This window comes from Magnolia sinica, chromosome 1 (assembly GCF_029962835.1).
Source record: "Magnolia sinica isolate HGM2019 chromosome 1, MsV1, whole genome shotgun sequence".
NCBI lineage: Eukaryota > Viridiplantae > Streptophyta > Magnoliopsida > Magnoliales > Magnoliaceae > Magnolia > Magnolia sinica.
In genome coordinates this window covers 25,938,014-25,955,761 of record NC_080573.1, presented here as the reverse complement: position 1 = coordinate 25,955,761, position 17,748 = coordinate 25,938,014, and the positions used below count along the sequence as shown (strand labels likewise).

The 17,748-nt window shown below is 39.7% G+C and overlaps 1 protein-coding gene across 1 annotated transcript; it reads left to right on the top strand.

The window, feature by feature from the left end:
• The first annotated feature begins 12,750 nt into the window (after window positions 1-12,750).
• LOC131243402 (BAG family molecular chaperone regulator 3-like) lies at window positions 12,751-17,408 on the top strand. Its single transcript, XM_058242742.1, has 4 exons — window positions 12,751-13,079; window positions 15,643-15,899; window positions 16,264-16,410; window positions 17,123-17,408. The coding sequence occupies exons 1-4, from the start codon at window positions 12,884-12,886 to the stop codon at window positions 17,258-17,260; spliced, it is 738 nt and encodes a 245-aa protein (XP_058098725.1). The 5' UTR covers window positions 12,751-12,883; the 3' UTR covers window positions 17,261-17,408.
• Window positions 17,409-17,748: the final 340 nt, after the last annotated feature.

Sequence of the window (17,748 nt, the reverse complement as noted above, 5' to 3'; positions counted from 1 at the left end):
TAGCATTGATATCATCGTCCCCCTTCAGGAGATACATCCACCCCTCTCCTTGGATTGAGTCAGCCTAGACATGGTGCTTGGTTTTGGGTATGTGTCTCATGATTGTGCGTTTTCAGCAAGTCTATCCAAGTAGTCCCACACATCATCGACGTTTTTATTCATGAATTCCCCATTGCACATTGTCTCGACCAATTGGCGCATGGAAGATGTCAGACAATCATAGAAAAAGTAGGTAATGCGTCACGTTTCAAATTCGTGCTATGGGCATGAACTGAAAAGATCCTTGAACCGCTCCCAACATTGGAAGAATGTTTCATCCTCCTTTTGGGCGAAGTTCATGATTGACTTTGTAAGGGTGTTCGTTTTATGATGTGGAAAAAATTTCTTTATGAACTCCTTTATCATGTCATTCCATGTGCCAATAGATCGAGGACATAGTAAATACAACCACGTCTTAGCTTTCTCTTTCAAAGAAAATGGAAGAGTTTCAGCCTGACCGTGTCATCAGACACGTTAGGAAAGTATAAAGTGGTTATGATCTCATCAAACTCTTTCAGATGTAAATATGAATTTTCTAACTCAAGCCTATGAAATTTAGGAAGGAGTTGGATCACCCCTGGCTTAATATCCATGTGTCTTGTATTCTCTGGAAAAACCATGCATGAGTGCATGCTCACCCCCACCGGTTGTAAATAATCTCGTAAAGTATGAGGTGGGGGTACTTGGTGCACCTCATTCTCATCCTAGACTTCCCCAACCCTTGGTGGAGGTAATCCTTCTGGTTGATTGGCCAGTTGATTTGCGGCCATAACCTCAATTAACTCTAGGGATCTCGAGCGGTGTCTAGTCCTATGATGGATAGTCAATCCCTCAATCAATCCTCCTTCAATCAAGAGACGTCGAGTGTTGTCACGGACCCACTTGGGCATGAAACACTCGCAACCCTCAATTCAAATTCTAAACCTAAACCTAAAAAAGAAAAGAAATAGAAATTTAGAAATAAAAAGAAAGAAGAGCTGGGAAGAGGTTACCAAATTAAAAGTTCCTAAATAAAAAACCTGCAAAACAAAACAAAACAAGTCAGATTCTAAAATTAGAAAGGTCCTAAAAAAATAGAAAGTAAACTAGTTTCTAAAAAGGAAAAATTCCTTAAAAAGGAAAATAGAAAGTTTCTAAAAATAGAAAATAAGACATAATCTTAAAAATAGAAAGATTAAAAAGATATTACCAATTTAAATAGTCTAATTCAAGGTCCCATAAAATAGGAAAGTTAAGTTAGTTTCTAGAAATCAAATAGAAAAACCTAAACTTAAAATTAAAAACTAAAAAAAAATCATAATCTTATCTTAATTCTAAAACTAATTAATCTCAGAAAAATGTACCCGTCAATCCCCGGCAACGGCGCCAAAAACTTGTTCACCACCCCAAGTATAAGGTCACGATGTAGTAATAATCTCCGTAAGACCGAGGTCGAATCCACAGGGACTGAACCTTGTACGTATTTTGAAAGTAACTAGAAGTAGAACTAGAAGAAAATGTATCTAAATCAGAAGAAATTAAAAGAATAATGATAAACTATTAAACTAAAACTTGTAAAATTCAAAGGTGGGAAACTAGGGTGCCAAGGATCCACTTGTAGAGATCAGGGAGATCTATACTTGATTCATAAACACAACTGGATCAGAGTCTCATATTCATCTAATTGGAAGATATTTCATTAAAATCCAAATTTGAACTTCCTTTGATCTACTTTTCAAAAGATGAGAATGATGTGAATTAGACTTGATTCTATCACAAAACCATGCCCATGAGACAAAGTAAACAACAGAATTGAACCGATCCACAACCAATCTAAGGGAGTGATGAACGTTAGGAAGGGTTCCATCATCCAACCATGTCCATGAGACGATGGTGAACAACAGGGTACCCACATTCACAATCCTTGTAATGCAAAGAACATACTCGAAGTTATCGCATATCCATTGTAATTGAAGTCACAATAAACCATTAAAAACCACGAATATTCCTCATAATCAAACTAAAACCAAAGATAGTTCAACTTCAACATGAATCAAAGGCATAAAAAACTTCCCATCACACTACAAACGTCACCTCTTAGCCCTAACTAAGAGGTTTAGCTCATCATAGACATGATGAAATATTAAAGGAAAGCTATAAACAAAGCAAGAAGGAAAGGAAGAAGGATGGAAGTTGATGAAGTCGTCGTCGTCCACGCCGTTTCTCTCCTCTTTCCACATTCTTCTCTTCACGTCCAAGATGCTTCTCCACTCTCTCTCTCTCCCTTTTATAACCACGTGCAGTCGGTGCTGGAGTCGGTGGAGAAATACTCCTGCGGAAACTTTCTTTACACAGCACTCAGCATGCGTAATGAAAGCCATAAGAAACCTTACATTGGGCCTAGTTTTCGGGACGGTGGACGTTCCAATTACGGGATCTGAGCCATTCAGGCTTCTTAGCCTTGGTCAGCCCCACCTTGGGAGTGATTTGAACGGCTGGGATCGTCGGTCCGATCCCAGCGAAGATCGCCGAACATCCTTGAAGATTCAGTTTTCCTGGACGCAGGCCATGTGAAAGTTCTTTCGCTGACGTGTTCAGTGGGTCTCAAATTGATGTTTTCGGAGAAATCCACCCCGTCCATTGGATTCCTGGCATGATTTCAATCAGAAAGGGGTGGTTTTGGTCGAGTTTAGTACGGCCCACTCTATCAAATATTCTCGCCGTTCATCCTGCATTTTACGGTGATATACGTGTGTACACGTTCATGGGACCAAGAAAGCAACATGGGTACGGTCAGTCCCACTTCCTAAATCGAATGGACGGTCCAGATCGTCCATTGGGACAATGGGGATGGCCCACTGATGCATCCCAACAGACGTAGGTCCATCCGCTTGCAAAAAGAGTGGGGTCAGCCCGACTTTGACCATGGCCGGGGTCCGGTGCGGCTCGTGGGTGCATGTGTTATGTATATGCACATCGCATGTGGGGTCCATCGTGATGCTTGTGAGAAATCCGCTCCATCCATCCGTTTTTCCATCTAATTTGAGTGGTTGAGACTAAAATTGACGCATATCTAGATATCAGGTAGGCCCCAGATCAGTGAATTATGGATTAATTTGTCCCTTGGGCCACTTTCACAAGGATCCAAGGGCTGAATTTCGACATGTACGGTTAATTTAGGGTCCTCAGGCCAGATATAAAGTTTCGAGCCAAACGGATGGTGGAAACCCTGTGATCTTGCATTCAGAATGACTTTCACGCCCTTTTTTGCTTCGATCACTTGATTTTCTCGGATCTTTTGGAATGTAAATTCTTCGATCTTTGTCCCCTGGGATCCGTCCCTTGCCTTAGTGATTTTTGAGCGTTAAATTCATACTTTTAGCACCCTTTTTCAGTCTAAGCTCTTAAATTCACCTTGCAACACAAACATGATTAAAATAGGACATTAAACATCATCATGTTCATAAAATCATGTAATAACTGGGGTCTAATATGCAATATTTGACCCTCAATATCTTCGATGTCATCGAAGTGAACCTTCGATGCTATTGAAGGATACGTCGAAGCCATCGAGAAAGTAAAATAAAATGATCAATTCTTACTGGACATATCTGACTTCCCAATCGATGCCATCGAGGGGGTCTTCAATGTCAACCAAGCCCCCTCAAGGTCTGCTTGATGGGATCAAGCACCATTCAAAATTTGTTGTTTTAGGCATATATTTTCACAGCAGCTTCGCACCTCCTCTAGCCTTATCATGTTCCAATTAAGTTTCTAAGGTTAAATGATGATCAACAAGGTTTACCTATTAAGGCAAGATCATTTAGAGGTTTAAAGGTTGTTTTGGGTCAAGGGTTAGGGTCATCAAGGCACCTCATTTACATGTTCTTTGCTCCTTAATGCTCTTGTACTCTTATGTCTTCGGTCTTCATTTTCTAAATGCTCAATCGACTATATGACACAATGACTCACATGATTGACAAACAAGATGGATTTGACCTACTGAATCGATCGCCCATCGTTGGAAGGGCCACGACTTGATAATTAAGTGAATCTCGGTTGCGAGCACGTGCTAAATCGGCCCATTTTTCTAGCATGCCTCACATCGTTGGTATATCGAATGCAATTAGCCATCATTGTTGGCCAAAAATACCCGTAACACATAAGTGTGAGCGTCATTTTTCTCCCAGCCTAGTGAGCTCCACATAATCCTTCATGCACTTCACCTATTACTAGCAAGGCTTCATTTTTTGACCAAGCACCTTAGCAATATACCACCAGCTCCTTTTCGATATAATTCATTGTTGATCATGACATAATTAACAGTCAATCTCCTCAAATACCTATTGACTTTGGTCTATGGGTTTTGAAGATAGCCTATGAGAGGAGTCCTCCAGTCATCTTCTTTTATTTCGACTTGTCATACGTCCTTGATTGCTTCTCTTTCAAAAACTGAAGGCAAAGACTTTCTTTGCACGATGACCGTTCTCTCAGCTAATCCCTTTGGTATATCCAACCCCGCGGCCAATTGTGTCATTTCATTGGCATCTATGTTGTGGTTCAAACAATATACACTAATTCCACCTCATCAAAGCCATCCAACATTTGGGAGGCGAAGGCGTAATATGGCAATAGTGATGGGATGGTACACTTTAACAATCCTGCCATCTGATTTCTTATCGGTTGTGGATCACCCATGATCGTTACATTTCAGGCACCTAGCTCCATTAGCAATTATAGGCCAATTATCATGGCCATATATTCGGCCTAATTATTGGTACACTTGAATTCCAACTGAAACACGAATTCCTTCATGTTTCCATTTGGTATGATCAAGATAATCCTAGCCCCTGAAGCTTTCTGAGTCTTTAAACCATAAAAAAATTAGCTTAGAGAGTATTCCTCACTACAATAGTCATTAACGTTATCAAAACATATCAGTTGATACAAGTGTAGAGTGAGCCGACACCATTCACCTAGTTGCTTGAAAGGATTGGGTAATTGGGGAGCTAGACGAGGTCCCAATGAGACATATTGAGCTTCATCATTAGTTGATAGATTTCTATTTCAAATTAGTATACTTTTGATATTTTAGTTGTATAAGTCATGTATGAGCACTACATTTGGATTTTTGTTATGTATGGAAAACTTTTACTCAATGCATGGTTTACTCCATTAGTAATTACTGCTAACTCTGATTGATGACAAGATTGTTTAAATTTATACTTGAATTTTAAAGGTTAATGCTCGAATTTTTAGGAAACGAGTAATATACTCAGATTATGAAAACTAGGGTGTTACAGTTTAGTACATGAGTGTCAGACCGAATTTTTAGCCAAATTGTTCTCGCTTTCATTATCATAATTAATTGGCACGGCCTCCTGCCGAAGCCTCAACTGATTTGTCATTCTTCTTAACCAAACACCTTCCTTGAACGCTTTTGTCACCGCCATGTACTTAACTTCGGTTATAGAAAGTGTCACCACAGACTGAAACTTCGACATCCAATTGATTGCTCCACTCGCTAGCACAAACGAGCAACCAGAAGTTGACCTTCTATTGTCCACACTATCCGCGTAATCAAAATCCACATAACCTACTAACTTAGCATCTGATTTTTCAAATAATAAGATGTAGTCCTATGTACCTTGAATGTATCAAAATAACCATTTAACTGCCTCCTAGTGTTGTTTGTTAGGGTTATACATGTATCTGCTAACAACACCCATTGCACGTGAAATATTCAGTCTAGTACAGACCATGGCATACATCAAGCTATTAACTATACTCAAATAAGGTACACGAGACATCCTACTTTTCTTCATCTATTTTAGGACAATGTTCTGAAGATAGTCTAAAGCGAGCAGCGTGAGGAATGCTGGCCGGCTTTGCCTTGTCCATCCCATACTTTATCAATACCTTCTCAAGGTAGTCTGCCTGAAATAACCATAGCCTACTTCTCTTCCTATTTCTATGTATATTAATGCCGAGAACCCTTTTTGCAGCCTCCAGATCTTTCATCTCGAATGCCCCTGATAACTAAGCCTTTAGTTTAAGTGTTATGTTTTTTAGCTCCTATGATTGTCAAATTTTATAATGCCAAAACCTCTTGGATTTTCTATCTTGTGTAGCTCATCTTCATGTCAAATACAATTCTTGTACAAGCTCAAGATGATCCATTACAAGGTGTTCCGTTTTGAGATTCAAGCATCACAAGTATTAGAATTTAAGTAAAACATCAACTGATAATTCATGCTTTCAAAGATTCAATAGTCTTTATTGGTACTCAAAGTTCAAGGTGAAATACAACTCAAGTACCTCAAGCTCAAGATTCAAGATATTTTAAGCTCAAGCTTCTTAAGGTTACAAATTCAAGTTTCAAAATACGTTCAAGTTGAAGCTTTAAAATGTATCAAGTTCAAGCTTCATCATTTGTCAAGATAACAAGCTTCGTGATCTTCAAAGAACAACATTCAACCGAAGCAAAAGATGTTTCAATGTTCAAACATCGCTTATAAGGTATAAATGACCCTAGGTTGACCATAGGATAGGTCATTTTGAATACATAATTTAATTAGGTCACTTTATAAGTGCATAGTCTATTTTTCGACTAGTGTTAGACTATGTTCAACTAGTCCTAGCACTGGCTTGACCAGTCCAAGAAATTCCTCGACCAGTTCTAAGTTTGTTTATAATTTTTAGAATTTTTTGTTAAAGCCTCGACCAGTCTTGGAGACTGCTCGACCGGTCGTGTGAATAGTGCTCAACCAGTCCTGCAAGCTCGATTCAAAGTCCAGAAACTAAAATGAATCCCACACGACCAGTCCTGGACAGGACTCGACCGGTCGAGCAGGTCCTACGATCGGTCGTGGAACGGTCTGATCTTATCGTGCTCAAAATTTCAAAATTCTGTTGGTCTTACGACCAGTCGAGCCAACCCCTGGGCCAGTCGAGTGGACGATTTCTTCACTTATAAATAGAGCACGATTTTCAGAGTTCAGTATCCAATTCAAGCAAAATCAATACACCACTCTAAGAGATAAGTTTGTGTTATTCTTTAGCTCTTTAGTGCTCATTTAATATTCTCTTTATTTAGCTTTTTGCATTTGATTTTGTATTCTATATTCCAATCTTATTTGAAGAAGGGATTGAAATCTTTCCCTTTCTTGGAATCAAAATCAAATCAAATCAAGCTAGCCCAAGGTGATTTAATCTAAAATCCATTTAGAACTTAGAACCATTTCAATAGTGAGTGTGAACATTGAACATCTACGATTAAACTTCTACTCTGAATTGGTTCACCAGGCTACAACAAAGGAGAATATCTAGATAAGTATTTTACTATTTTGTAAATCTTATTCTTTTGGTTTCTTTGAGATTATGCCAGAAAAATCTCTTTCTTTTGATTTATCTGAGGCGATCCAGAAAACTCAGAGTGTGGAGTTTTTAAATTGTGTAAGCCCACTTGAAAGACACAATTGTAAGGGTTTTAGATAAACCTTGAAAAACTTATTTCATAGTGAACGTTAATATCCACTGTGTGAGAATATTATGAGTGGAGTAGTTTTGTGGTTGTTGTTTAACAGTTGGTGTACACATAAGTGAACCACTATAATTCTTCGTGTTTGGTGGATGTGTGATTTATTTCTTTATCTTTTATGATTTAAGATTGTGGGATGTATTTGTAGATGTGAATGTTGTAATCTTTACATTTCAGCATTGTGTGGTGAATGTTGTAATAGATTAGTTTCTATTTCCTTCATATCATCTTCAGTTTGAGTTTTTGGTACTCACCCACATTCTAGTAAGGTTGTCCTGTCATAAACCATTGGTTTTTGGTGTCAGGTTCTCCTTAGAACCAAGTTTGTATCAACCTCTCAATACTAGATTTTTGAGGTTGTTATTTTCTTTGGTTATTTGCAATTCATTTGGCTATCATATTGCTTATATTCCGCTTATTAATTTTTACTTGGCATAGTCCTACCCCCCCCTCTAGGACATATAGTTAGGCCTTTTAATTTAGTATATCGATCTCAAATATGCTATGATTGGAGATAAGCATGTCATCAACATACAATACCAAGATAATGAATTTCTCATCACTCAGTATCTTGTAATAAAAACAATGATCGTACTCACTCCTAGTAAACTTCTGACTCACCATGAAAGAATCAAACTTTTTATACCACTGCCTAGGCGACTATTTCAGGTCGTACAACGACATCTTCAACCTATAAACCTTGTTCTTTGCCTCTTCTATTTCATAACCTTCTACTTGCTTTATGTAAATTTGCTCTTCTAATTCCCCATGTAGGAAGGTAGTCTTCATATCCATCTGCTCCAGCTCGAGATTGTATTGGGCAACTAGCGCCAATATGAATCTGATAGATACTTGCTTCACAACTGGCGCGAATATCTCAGTGAAGTCGACACCGTCTCTTTGAGTATATCCCTTCGTTACTAACCTTACTTTGTATCTATCATGTTTCTTCTTGAAGATCTACTTGTAAGATCGTTTTTCGCTCGATGGGAAGCTCTACCAGCTCTCGCGTCTCGTTCTTGTACAAAAAGTCCATCTCATCATCCATCATTACTTTTCACTTTTTGACATTTGACTCATCAAGAGCCTCCTGTAAAGTACTCGGATCCCCCTCATCTATAAAGAAGGAAAATATGACATTTGAGTCATCCATGTATCTCGCCGATACCGTGATCCTGTGGCGAATTCCTTCTCATAGATGGCTGCTCCACCTGCTCATGTACTTGTGTCTGCATCTCTATATCAGTTTATGTCTCATCTCTGTTTACCTGAACGTCGACAATTAACTTTTTTGCTTCCTTGTGATCATCCTTACGAAATAAGGATCTTTCGTCAAATTTAACATATTGACTAAGGATGATTTTGTGTGACCCAGTCATACAACCTGTACCTCTTTACACCACCACCATAACTGACAAAGATGTATTTCTTAGCTATTTGGTCTATCTTATCTTTCTCAACTGATGGTACATGAGAATAAGCATCGCAACCAAATATACACAGTCTTGAGTAGTCTACCTGCTGACCACTCTACACTTCCTCTGGAATTTTATATTTAACGGCCTTAAAAGGGGACCGATTCACCAAGTAACAAGGCATGTTAACGGCCTCAGTCCACAATTTCTTATCCAACCCAGCATTACTGATCATGCATCGAGCCCTCTCTAAGAGAGTCTGATTCATCCACTCAGTCATACCATTCTGCTCAGATGTGCGGTGCACTATATTATGCATCTCGATCCCTTCATCTTTGCAATACCTATTGAATTCCACAGAAGTGAATTCCCCACCGTAATATGTCCTTAACACTTTCACCTTTTGCCATGTCTGTTTTTCCATTATCGCCTTCCACTGCTTGAAGTTGATGAAAATATAGGATTTATTTTTCATAAAATAAACCCAAAGTTTTTTTAAAATAGTCGTCAATGAAAGTGACAAACCATGATAACCCTCCACCAGAAACTATGAGCGTTGACCCTCATACATCAGAATGCACATAATCAAGAATACCCTTACAAACATGTTTACCAAACTTAAAAGATAACCATGACTTTTTACCATATATACAATACTCGCATATACTAAAATCAATACTTGTAAAAATTAGAATTAAACAATAGCCAGAAAGTACCTATATGCCCCACTCACTCGTGTGGCCTAAGCATGCATGCCACATACGCGCAGACATGGAATCCACTACAGACGTTGCAGCTCCACCCAATGAAATAGTCATAATCAACCTGTAAAGGTTTCCGTTCCTCTATGCCTTCATAACTATGAGTGCCCCATTTGAAACTTTAAGGACATGATCGAACTCGATAAATCTGCACCCAAGTGCCTCTTGTGCTCCTAGAGATATCATACTCTTCCTCAAATCAGGAACATGACTCACTTCGGTCAAGATACGCTTCATGCCATCAAACTTCTTGATGTGCACTAATCCAATACCCACTACTTTATAGGCATTATCATTACCCATAAACACTTAGCCAGCATCGCACTCACTGTAACTGGTGAACCAACTCCGATGAGGAGTCATGTGGTTTGAAGCCCCCGTATCCAAAATCCATTCTTCGTCAAAGTACTCAAATTTTGATGTGGTTAACATGTCACTACTATTTGTTTCATCACTGGATTTTGCAGTGTTGGCTTCCCTGGAAGAACTATCAGAATTCTCTTTTCTTAATTTAGGATTCTATCAATCCTTCTTTATGTGCCCAGTCATCCCACAATTCCAGCACTTCAACTTGCCTTTGCCCTTCCATTTGGATTTAGACCTCATCATGAAGATTCATTGTCCCAATCGAGAATTGCACCCCCTTGTAACATCTGCATCTTTAGATGTACCCACGTCACCGTTTTTTTCTCATCACCTTCGATTGAAGGGATGAGATAATGGTCTTGATACTAATGGTATTTCTACCGGTGCACAACGAGTCCTTAAATGACTCATACGAAGCTAGGAGAGAATTTGGCAGAATTCATGCCTAATCCTCATCTTTCATTGCTTCAAGTACAAATGATTCTTAAGAGATTTCTTCACATAAACATTCTCTAGTTTCATCCATGTACTTGCTGCAGTTTTCTCTCCGAGAACATTTAGAGAACCTCATCCATTAAGCACAATTGGATAGAGGTTCTCACTTTCTTATCCATCTTGTTCCATTCATCATTTGTCATAGATTCCGATCGCTTTTCAAGGATAATATCATCTAATTCTTACTGAATTAAGACATCGGTCATCTTGACCTTCCATAATTTAAAATTCTTTTTACCAGAATATTTTTCAACATCGAACTTCGGGTTAAATGTCATTGATATGTTGCTTTCATATTCGATTTACTTCTCAATGTTAGTTTTGATATTACTTATTGGGGAATTGCAAAAGCACACAGAGATGAATCAAGCAAAGTACTACCAATTGCACAACCAAGTCCAAACACAAACAATCCAATTTTTATGTGAAAAATTTTTTGGAAAAAAAGCATGACACAAAGCGATGAATAATGTACTATGAAATCAGAAATTATAAGAGAGAGATTACCGATCTAAACAAGCCTCAAATCTACTCCACAAGCCCAAGTTATGTCCTTAAAACCCTTAGGAACTAATTTAGAAAGCCTAGAATTCATCTTCTTCTCCCCAAACCCCAATTACACACGATATATATAGCCCCATATAGTATAACAATCGAAATATGAAACAAACCCCGCACTTATGCAATTCTGCAGGCGCTCTTGACGGCACATTCGATGAGACTTTTATTGTATCAATGATCTGTCGATGGCATCAAAGAGCTTCGATGTTATTGAGTAAAATACCAAAACATTACAATAACAAAACATAGATTTTCTGAATTTTTTCGATGTCATTGAGTCTCTGTCGATGCCATTGAGTGGTTTGTTGATGGCAATGATAGATCCTGCTATTTACAAATTTAAAAAGTCAACAATAATGACATAGCATTGCTCAGTGTGCATGGCTGTATTAACGTAAAATTCTCTCTATACATCTAAAAAAGAATCTTCAAATACACTGTGCAAATCTATCATGATTACACAACCTATTCTAATTGACTTTAAGGGCCTATTTGGTTTTCCATAATACAAGTAAATTGCTGTAAATCATTGTAAAAAAGTAATTATTACATTCTTTCGCCTGGGAAACCGGTCCAAAAATGTTGACTTAAATTCGTGGGCCCCACCATAATGTATATAATATATCCGTGCTGTCCATCTATTTTATTAAAATATTTTAAGGCTTTATCCGAAAAAATTAGGAAGATATAATGTTCAATGGCCCACATGAAAGGAAACAATAGACTTAATTTATCCACCGTTGAAAGTTGATTCTTTTACTAAGCCCACGTTGAGGTTTATTCACCAACTAACCCGTTCATAGGGTTACATGGATATGGATAAGTGAAAAATATAAATATAAGCATGTTCTAAAATTTCTGAATGCCTCAACAAGTTTTTAATGGTAGGCATTTAATTCTCATAATTTCGTGTGGTATGGTCCGCTTGACCTTTGGATTTGCCTAATTTTTGCACTCATGCCTTAAATTTATTTGGCATAATGAATGGGTGGTATGGATAAGCCACACACATTACAGTGGGCCTCATATTTATTTTACAAATTTCTCAATTTGAGTGCTTAAAAAGTAATCAGTCAAGTCACCATTGGGAAAGATGAAGGTAGATGAAGGTAAATTACATTGGTAAATAATGATTACTCATATACAACGTAATTATACTTGAGCCAGAAAACCAAACAAGCCTAATAGGAATTGGCAACAACAGTAACGAACAACACTGTTGGGAATGGTGTGGCCCACCTGATTTTTTCGATCTGGCTAGTATGGGCACCCATTATCAGAAAGATTGCCCTATCAATGTGTTCCCTATCGAGGGCCAACCACCGATGGGTCCATGCAAAATGGATAAAGCAGTAGGGTCCACGTCTGCCAAAAAAATGCACAGCTATAAAAAAGGAGAGCCAACGGTCCACTTTTAGGCTATCACAAGTTCAAGGAAAAGGCCCATTATGGACGTTCCGGATCTCGCACAAGTATATACCATTTCTGGCAGCTGTTTGTCACGTGGCTACAGTCGCGATAGACCACCTTAGGCACATCGCGACGAACCAAGTATGCATTTTATTATCCTCTGTATAAAACCACACGCTAGAGAGAGAAACTGTCGGCAGCAAATGCCCTAGATTTTTTTCCTTCCCTCCAGGAGGAAGAATCAGAGAGAGAGAGAGGGAGAGAGAGAGAGGCCTGAAAATATCGCGACATTTGAGATATTACGGCGAGATTTTGAGATGATGAAGAGATCGAGCTTCCAGAGCGAAGGATCGACGAAAGACGGAGAAGCGGTGGAGTGGGAGATGCGGCCCGGTGGAATGCTCGTGCAGAAGCGTGATGGGAAGCCCGATATTCCCGTGCCGGACCTCCGCCTACGTATCGCTTACGGAACGCTCCGTTACGACATCTCCATCAATTCTCAGGCGACTTTCGGTAATCCATCCATTTTCATTTTCTTCTTCTTCCTGAAATGCCCCTGGCTTTCGAAAGCTCGGAGGGTGTTTTGGTCATTAGAAAAAAAAAGATCTAGGCCTTTCGTTTTATTAAAATCCGCAGAATGGTCCTTGTTATGCATTCGAGTCAATCAAGACCGTCCAATATATGGGCCTCATCATAGATTGAACATCATCGCTAATGACCGAACCATCTGACTGTTCAGTTTGTGGACGTCAAATGGACGGTTGAAATGGAAATGAACGTCAGGAGTACGGCAATTCAGATTTCGTACCGTCCTCTGCTGGCATTTTTGAATTGACCAAAATACCCTTACGGGGATTATATAATAAGCTCAATAATTGCATGTTAATGCCCTTCTGGCAGCGGCGTTTCACGCAAGTGGGGCTTGACTTCAGCTTCAGTCAAAAGCTTAAAAAGTAAAAAAGCTATTCAGGGTAATTTTGTAATTATTAGTGGGTATTTTGGTCAATTTGGTTATTTCATGCACCTTCTTTCCATGACCCTTCATCAGGTGTTTTTAATCTTTATTGAGAAATGCTCCCGTGCATCCGAGAGTACTATAAATTGTAGTGCTCCCAGTTGGTGTCGGGTCATTTGGACAGTCCAACCGTCGATCTGAACCGTCCATTAGGTCTGGAGATGATCCAGTTCATCAATTTTTGGATTTAATTTTTATAACCGTCCGTTTTCTAAGCCATGGATGGGATGTTAGGATTAATCTAACGAAAGTGGTCCTTTGGGCCCGTTCAAATAGATGGATCAAATGGTTGATTGAACCTATTTTCGTGTAAACGATCCTGACCGTAAATATTAAATGCTATTGACCAGATGGTTAACGATAGATGATGTGATGCTGGTATGGAATACCGCTTAGAAGCTAATGAACGGTCTAGATCAGTGGATTGGATTGTCTTATTATCCCGATGTCCATAGGAGCACTATAACTTAGATACTCTCTCAGAGTACTGGAGCATTTCTCCCTTTTATATATTTCAATTTGCAAATGCAGAGATTTTTATATAGTAGAAAGAACGCTGGCATTGATTTTTGTGGAAAACACCTGTTGTAGGAGGAACGTGCAACACCCGCTCTATGTGGACCCATTGTGATGTTTGTGTGACATCCACTCCGTCCATTAGTTGAGAGGCATCATATTACGACTTTTAATAAATAGTAGGACAGATCCGAAAATCAGGTGGGCCACACCACAGGGAACAGTCAGGATAGAGATGCCCACCAAAGAAACCTTCCTGGTTGATTATATCCCATCCAACCTGTCCATCAGGCGAGACCCGCTTGGATGAAGAGATATCCATGAATTTGACCCGATCCAAAATTCATGTGAGCCACACATCATGAATTTTATATCGTTTCCGTCGGCCCACATTAATTTTGGAGCGATTTGATTTTCGTTATATATGGTGAACACGAGGTGGCTCAATGGATAGACGGAGTGGATGTGATACATACATCATGGTGGGCCCACACAAAGCTCGGGTATTTCACGCGCTTGTGTTGTAGGGACTTCGGGTCCATTCGGATATATGGTGAACATCGTCCACCATACACGTGGCCTACTGTCAAATCTGAACCGTCCAAATAGTCGAACAGGTTGTATGTGGATTATTGCCCAAAAATTACAAAGGGAGTGTAATGCATTGGTGTACACGTGGATGTACAAATGAAATGAAGTGAACGGTCCAAACTCGACAAAATGAAAGTCCCTTAATCGGAGGTCAGAACCGTCCAATCAATCTGAGTTTTAAAGCAGGACGTACCACTACAGTGGGTCTCAATAATTATTCCCGGTTAATATTTAAGGAACATGCCACGTGTACGGCAGGCAGCCTCACCTGTCTCCCAGCGACGGTTGCCGTTGGCTGCACCACATGTCAAATCCCATGGCTGGCGGCCTCAACAGGGAGTTCTGTGATAGTTAACCACCATCTACGAAGCTGTGAGTCTGTGACTGTTCATGCATTTTCGTAATTGTACGGCAATGCAGATGACCGGATCAGATGGAGAATAACCCAGAAATTACAGGGAGAAGATGATAATAGCCATCTGACTCTTCATTGGAATTTGGACCGCTCATTTTTTAATTTTAGCTATTCATTTAATAGACATCAATAGGGCGGTTACAATGGCTTGATCAGTATCATTTTAGACATAAGATTCAACTACAATATGCCCTACAATTTGGACGGTCTGGATAGCGTTACATGAGTTAATGAATTAGGAGAAAGAGTCGGAGCTATTTCAAAATGGTGGTAAACTATCACAGCTCGTGAGAGATAGGAGCCGTTCATCAGCTGGGTCCCTGCTATGCATTACTTGATGGCCTAAAACTCATCCTGGTGTTCAATTTTCTTGACCATCCTTCATTTTCATGCAACGTGGCCCAGCTGATGACCACACAGTTATGATTTTTGGGCCATGGCACATTATCAAGGTGGGGCCCACATGGCGAACGGTCCTGATTTCTCTTGGTCACTTTAGAAAATTCAAAACTGACATCCATTTTCTCTCATTTCTCCAGGTGAAGTGAAAAAGCTTCTATCTGTAGAGGCCGGACTGCAACCTGGCGAACAACGGCTAATTTTCCGCGGTAAAGAGAAAGAGAACGGCGACTATCTCGATATGTCCGGCGTCAAGGACCGGTCGAAAATCGTCCTGACAGAGGACCCATCGAGCCGTGAGAAGAGATTCATTGAGATGCGTCGGAATGCTAAGATTCAGAGCGCCCACCGGGCCATTTCTGACGTTTCCATGGAAGTCGATAAGCTAGCTGATCAGGTCAGTAGGACATGTCATATTTCAAATTGCAACGATTGGTATTTTCCTCTCTTAGATAGTTGAATTATGGTCAATTTCATATTTCAAATTGTAACGACCGTCCATTAAAACAGCCACCTCTTGAATGGCCCCAAACCACCCAATCCATTTGCAACGATTGGTATTTTCCTCTCTTAGATAGTTGGATTATGGTTAATTTCATATTTCAATTTGTAGCGACCGTCCATTAGAAAAGCCACCTCTTGAATGTCCCACTCCCCCATGACCCAAATGGATTGAATGATCCAAACCATTCAAAATGTAGCCTAAAATGTCCATTGATTGATTTTGAATATCATTGTTTATGGATGTGGATTTCTTCCAGGTATCCGCCATTGAGAAATCGATATCGAACGGGACCAAGGTAGCAGAAGTTCAGATCACGACATTGATCGAGATGCTCATGCGACAAGCGATCAAGCTTGACAGTGTGTCCACGGAAGGAGACGCCTCTGCGCAGAAGAATTTACAGGTCTGCCATTTGATTCTCCATTTTCACAGTAACTAGTAGGCATGTGGACAACACTCATTGCATGTGCTATGGTTGATGCAAGGAAGAGAAGTTATTACAGTTGAATGTGAGATTAAATAGATTTGAAACACTATATATGGCAGCATCTGAGCTGTACAGATAGGTGGGGCCCACCATGAAAACTGCCCGCTGAAAAATCAGGCGGATTGATTCAATCGGTCGATCATTGGCATAAGTTCAGCATCGAAGTTCAGCATGTGAACCATTTTTTCCTATTTAATTCATGTACATGCTCATTCAACCAAACCATCTGATCCTGGCATTTATTAGATGGGCCATAGCTCAAAAACCAATCTGATTAAATGCTCCCAACCGTTTATTAATTGAACTTTCTACTGCCAGAAACTTTGTTGTTGACCCACCAAAAATCAGGCAAATTTGAGTAAAAATCGGACGGTTACCAACATCCCAAGGTGGAATATGTTCAAGCTATGGCCCATCCAATTGGTGTCCACTCGATTCAATGGCCCACATTGATTCGCGGGATTATATACTGAGTTAGATTTATAATCAATCCACAATCAGATATTATTTCATGGTGATGGAAATGGGATGAAGCCCACTTTGGGAATCCTTTTAAGGGGTGGGGCCATGTTTTCGGCTGATATATATCAGCCATTAACTGAAGCTTTTGGATGCTGTTTTTGTGCAGTCTAAAAGAGTGCAGAAGTGTGTGGAGACATTGGATGTGCTAAAGGTCTCAAATGCAAGAATAAAGCCGGTGGTCGTCACCACAAAGTGGGAGAAGTTCGAGCCGCGGGCCTCGACCCAATGGGAATTTTTTGATTGATCTTCTCTTCTTATTTCTTCTCTGCTTCCATTCATTTTCTGCTGTACTCGAGAGCCTGTATAAGACTAGAACAACATCTCCTTGTATCCATAGCCCCCTCTATTAATACACTTGCTAAATAAGCGATAGATTCGCTTCTATTGTTCAAGAGTTCAATGATCAATTTCAGTGGATGGTTGCGATCTGTTTGTGATGAAAATGCGGGTATTCTGGCCATGAATTGTATGTGGGGGCCATCCCATATGACCGGATTTTTCGTTTGCTGGGACTGGTGATGGCCTGAAAGCTCACCAAATGATATTAACTACCTGGACCGGATCTCAGCTCATTTGTTGTTAGCCTGGTGGTTCGGTATAACCACTAAAACTTATTCATGTCTAGAGCTGTACACGAGTTGAACCAAGTCGAGATTGGCTTGGCGGCTCGGCTCGATTTGGTCAACAGCTCAGGCCAATTCGAGCCTGTGCAACATTTTCTGTGTTTCTCAA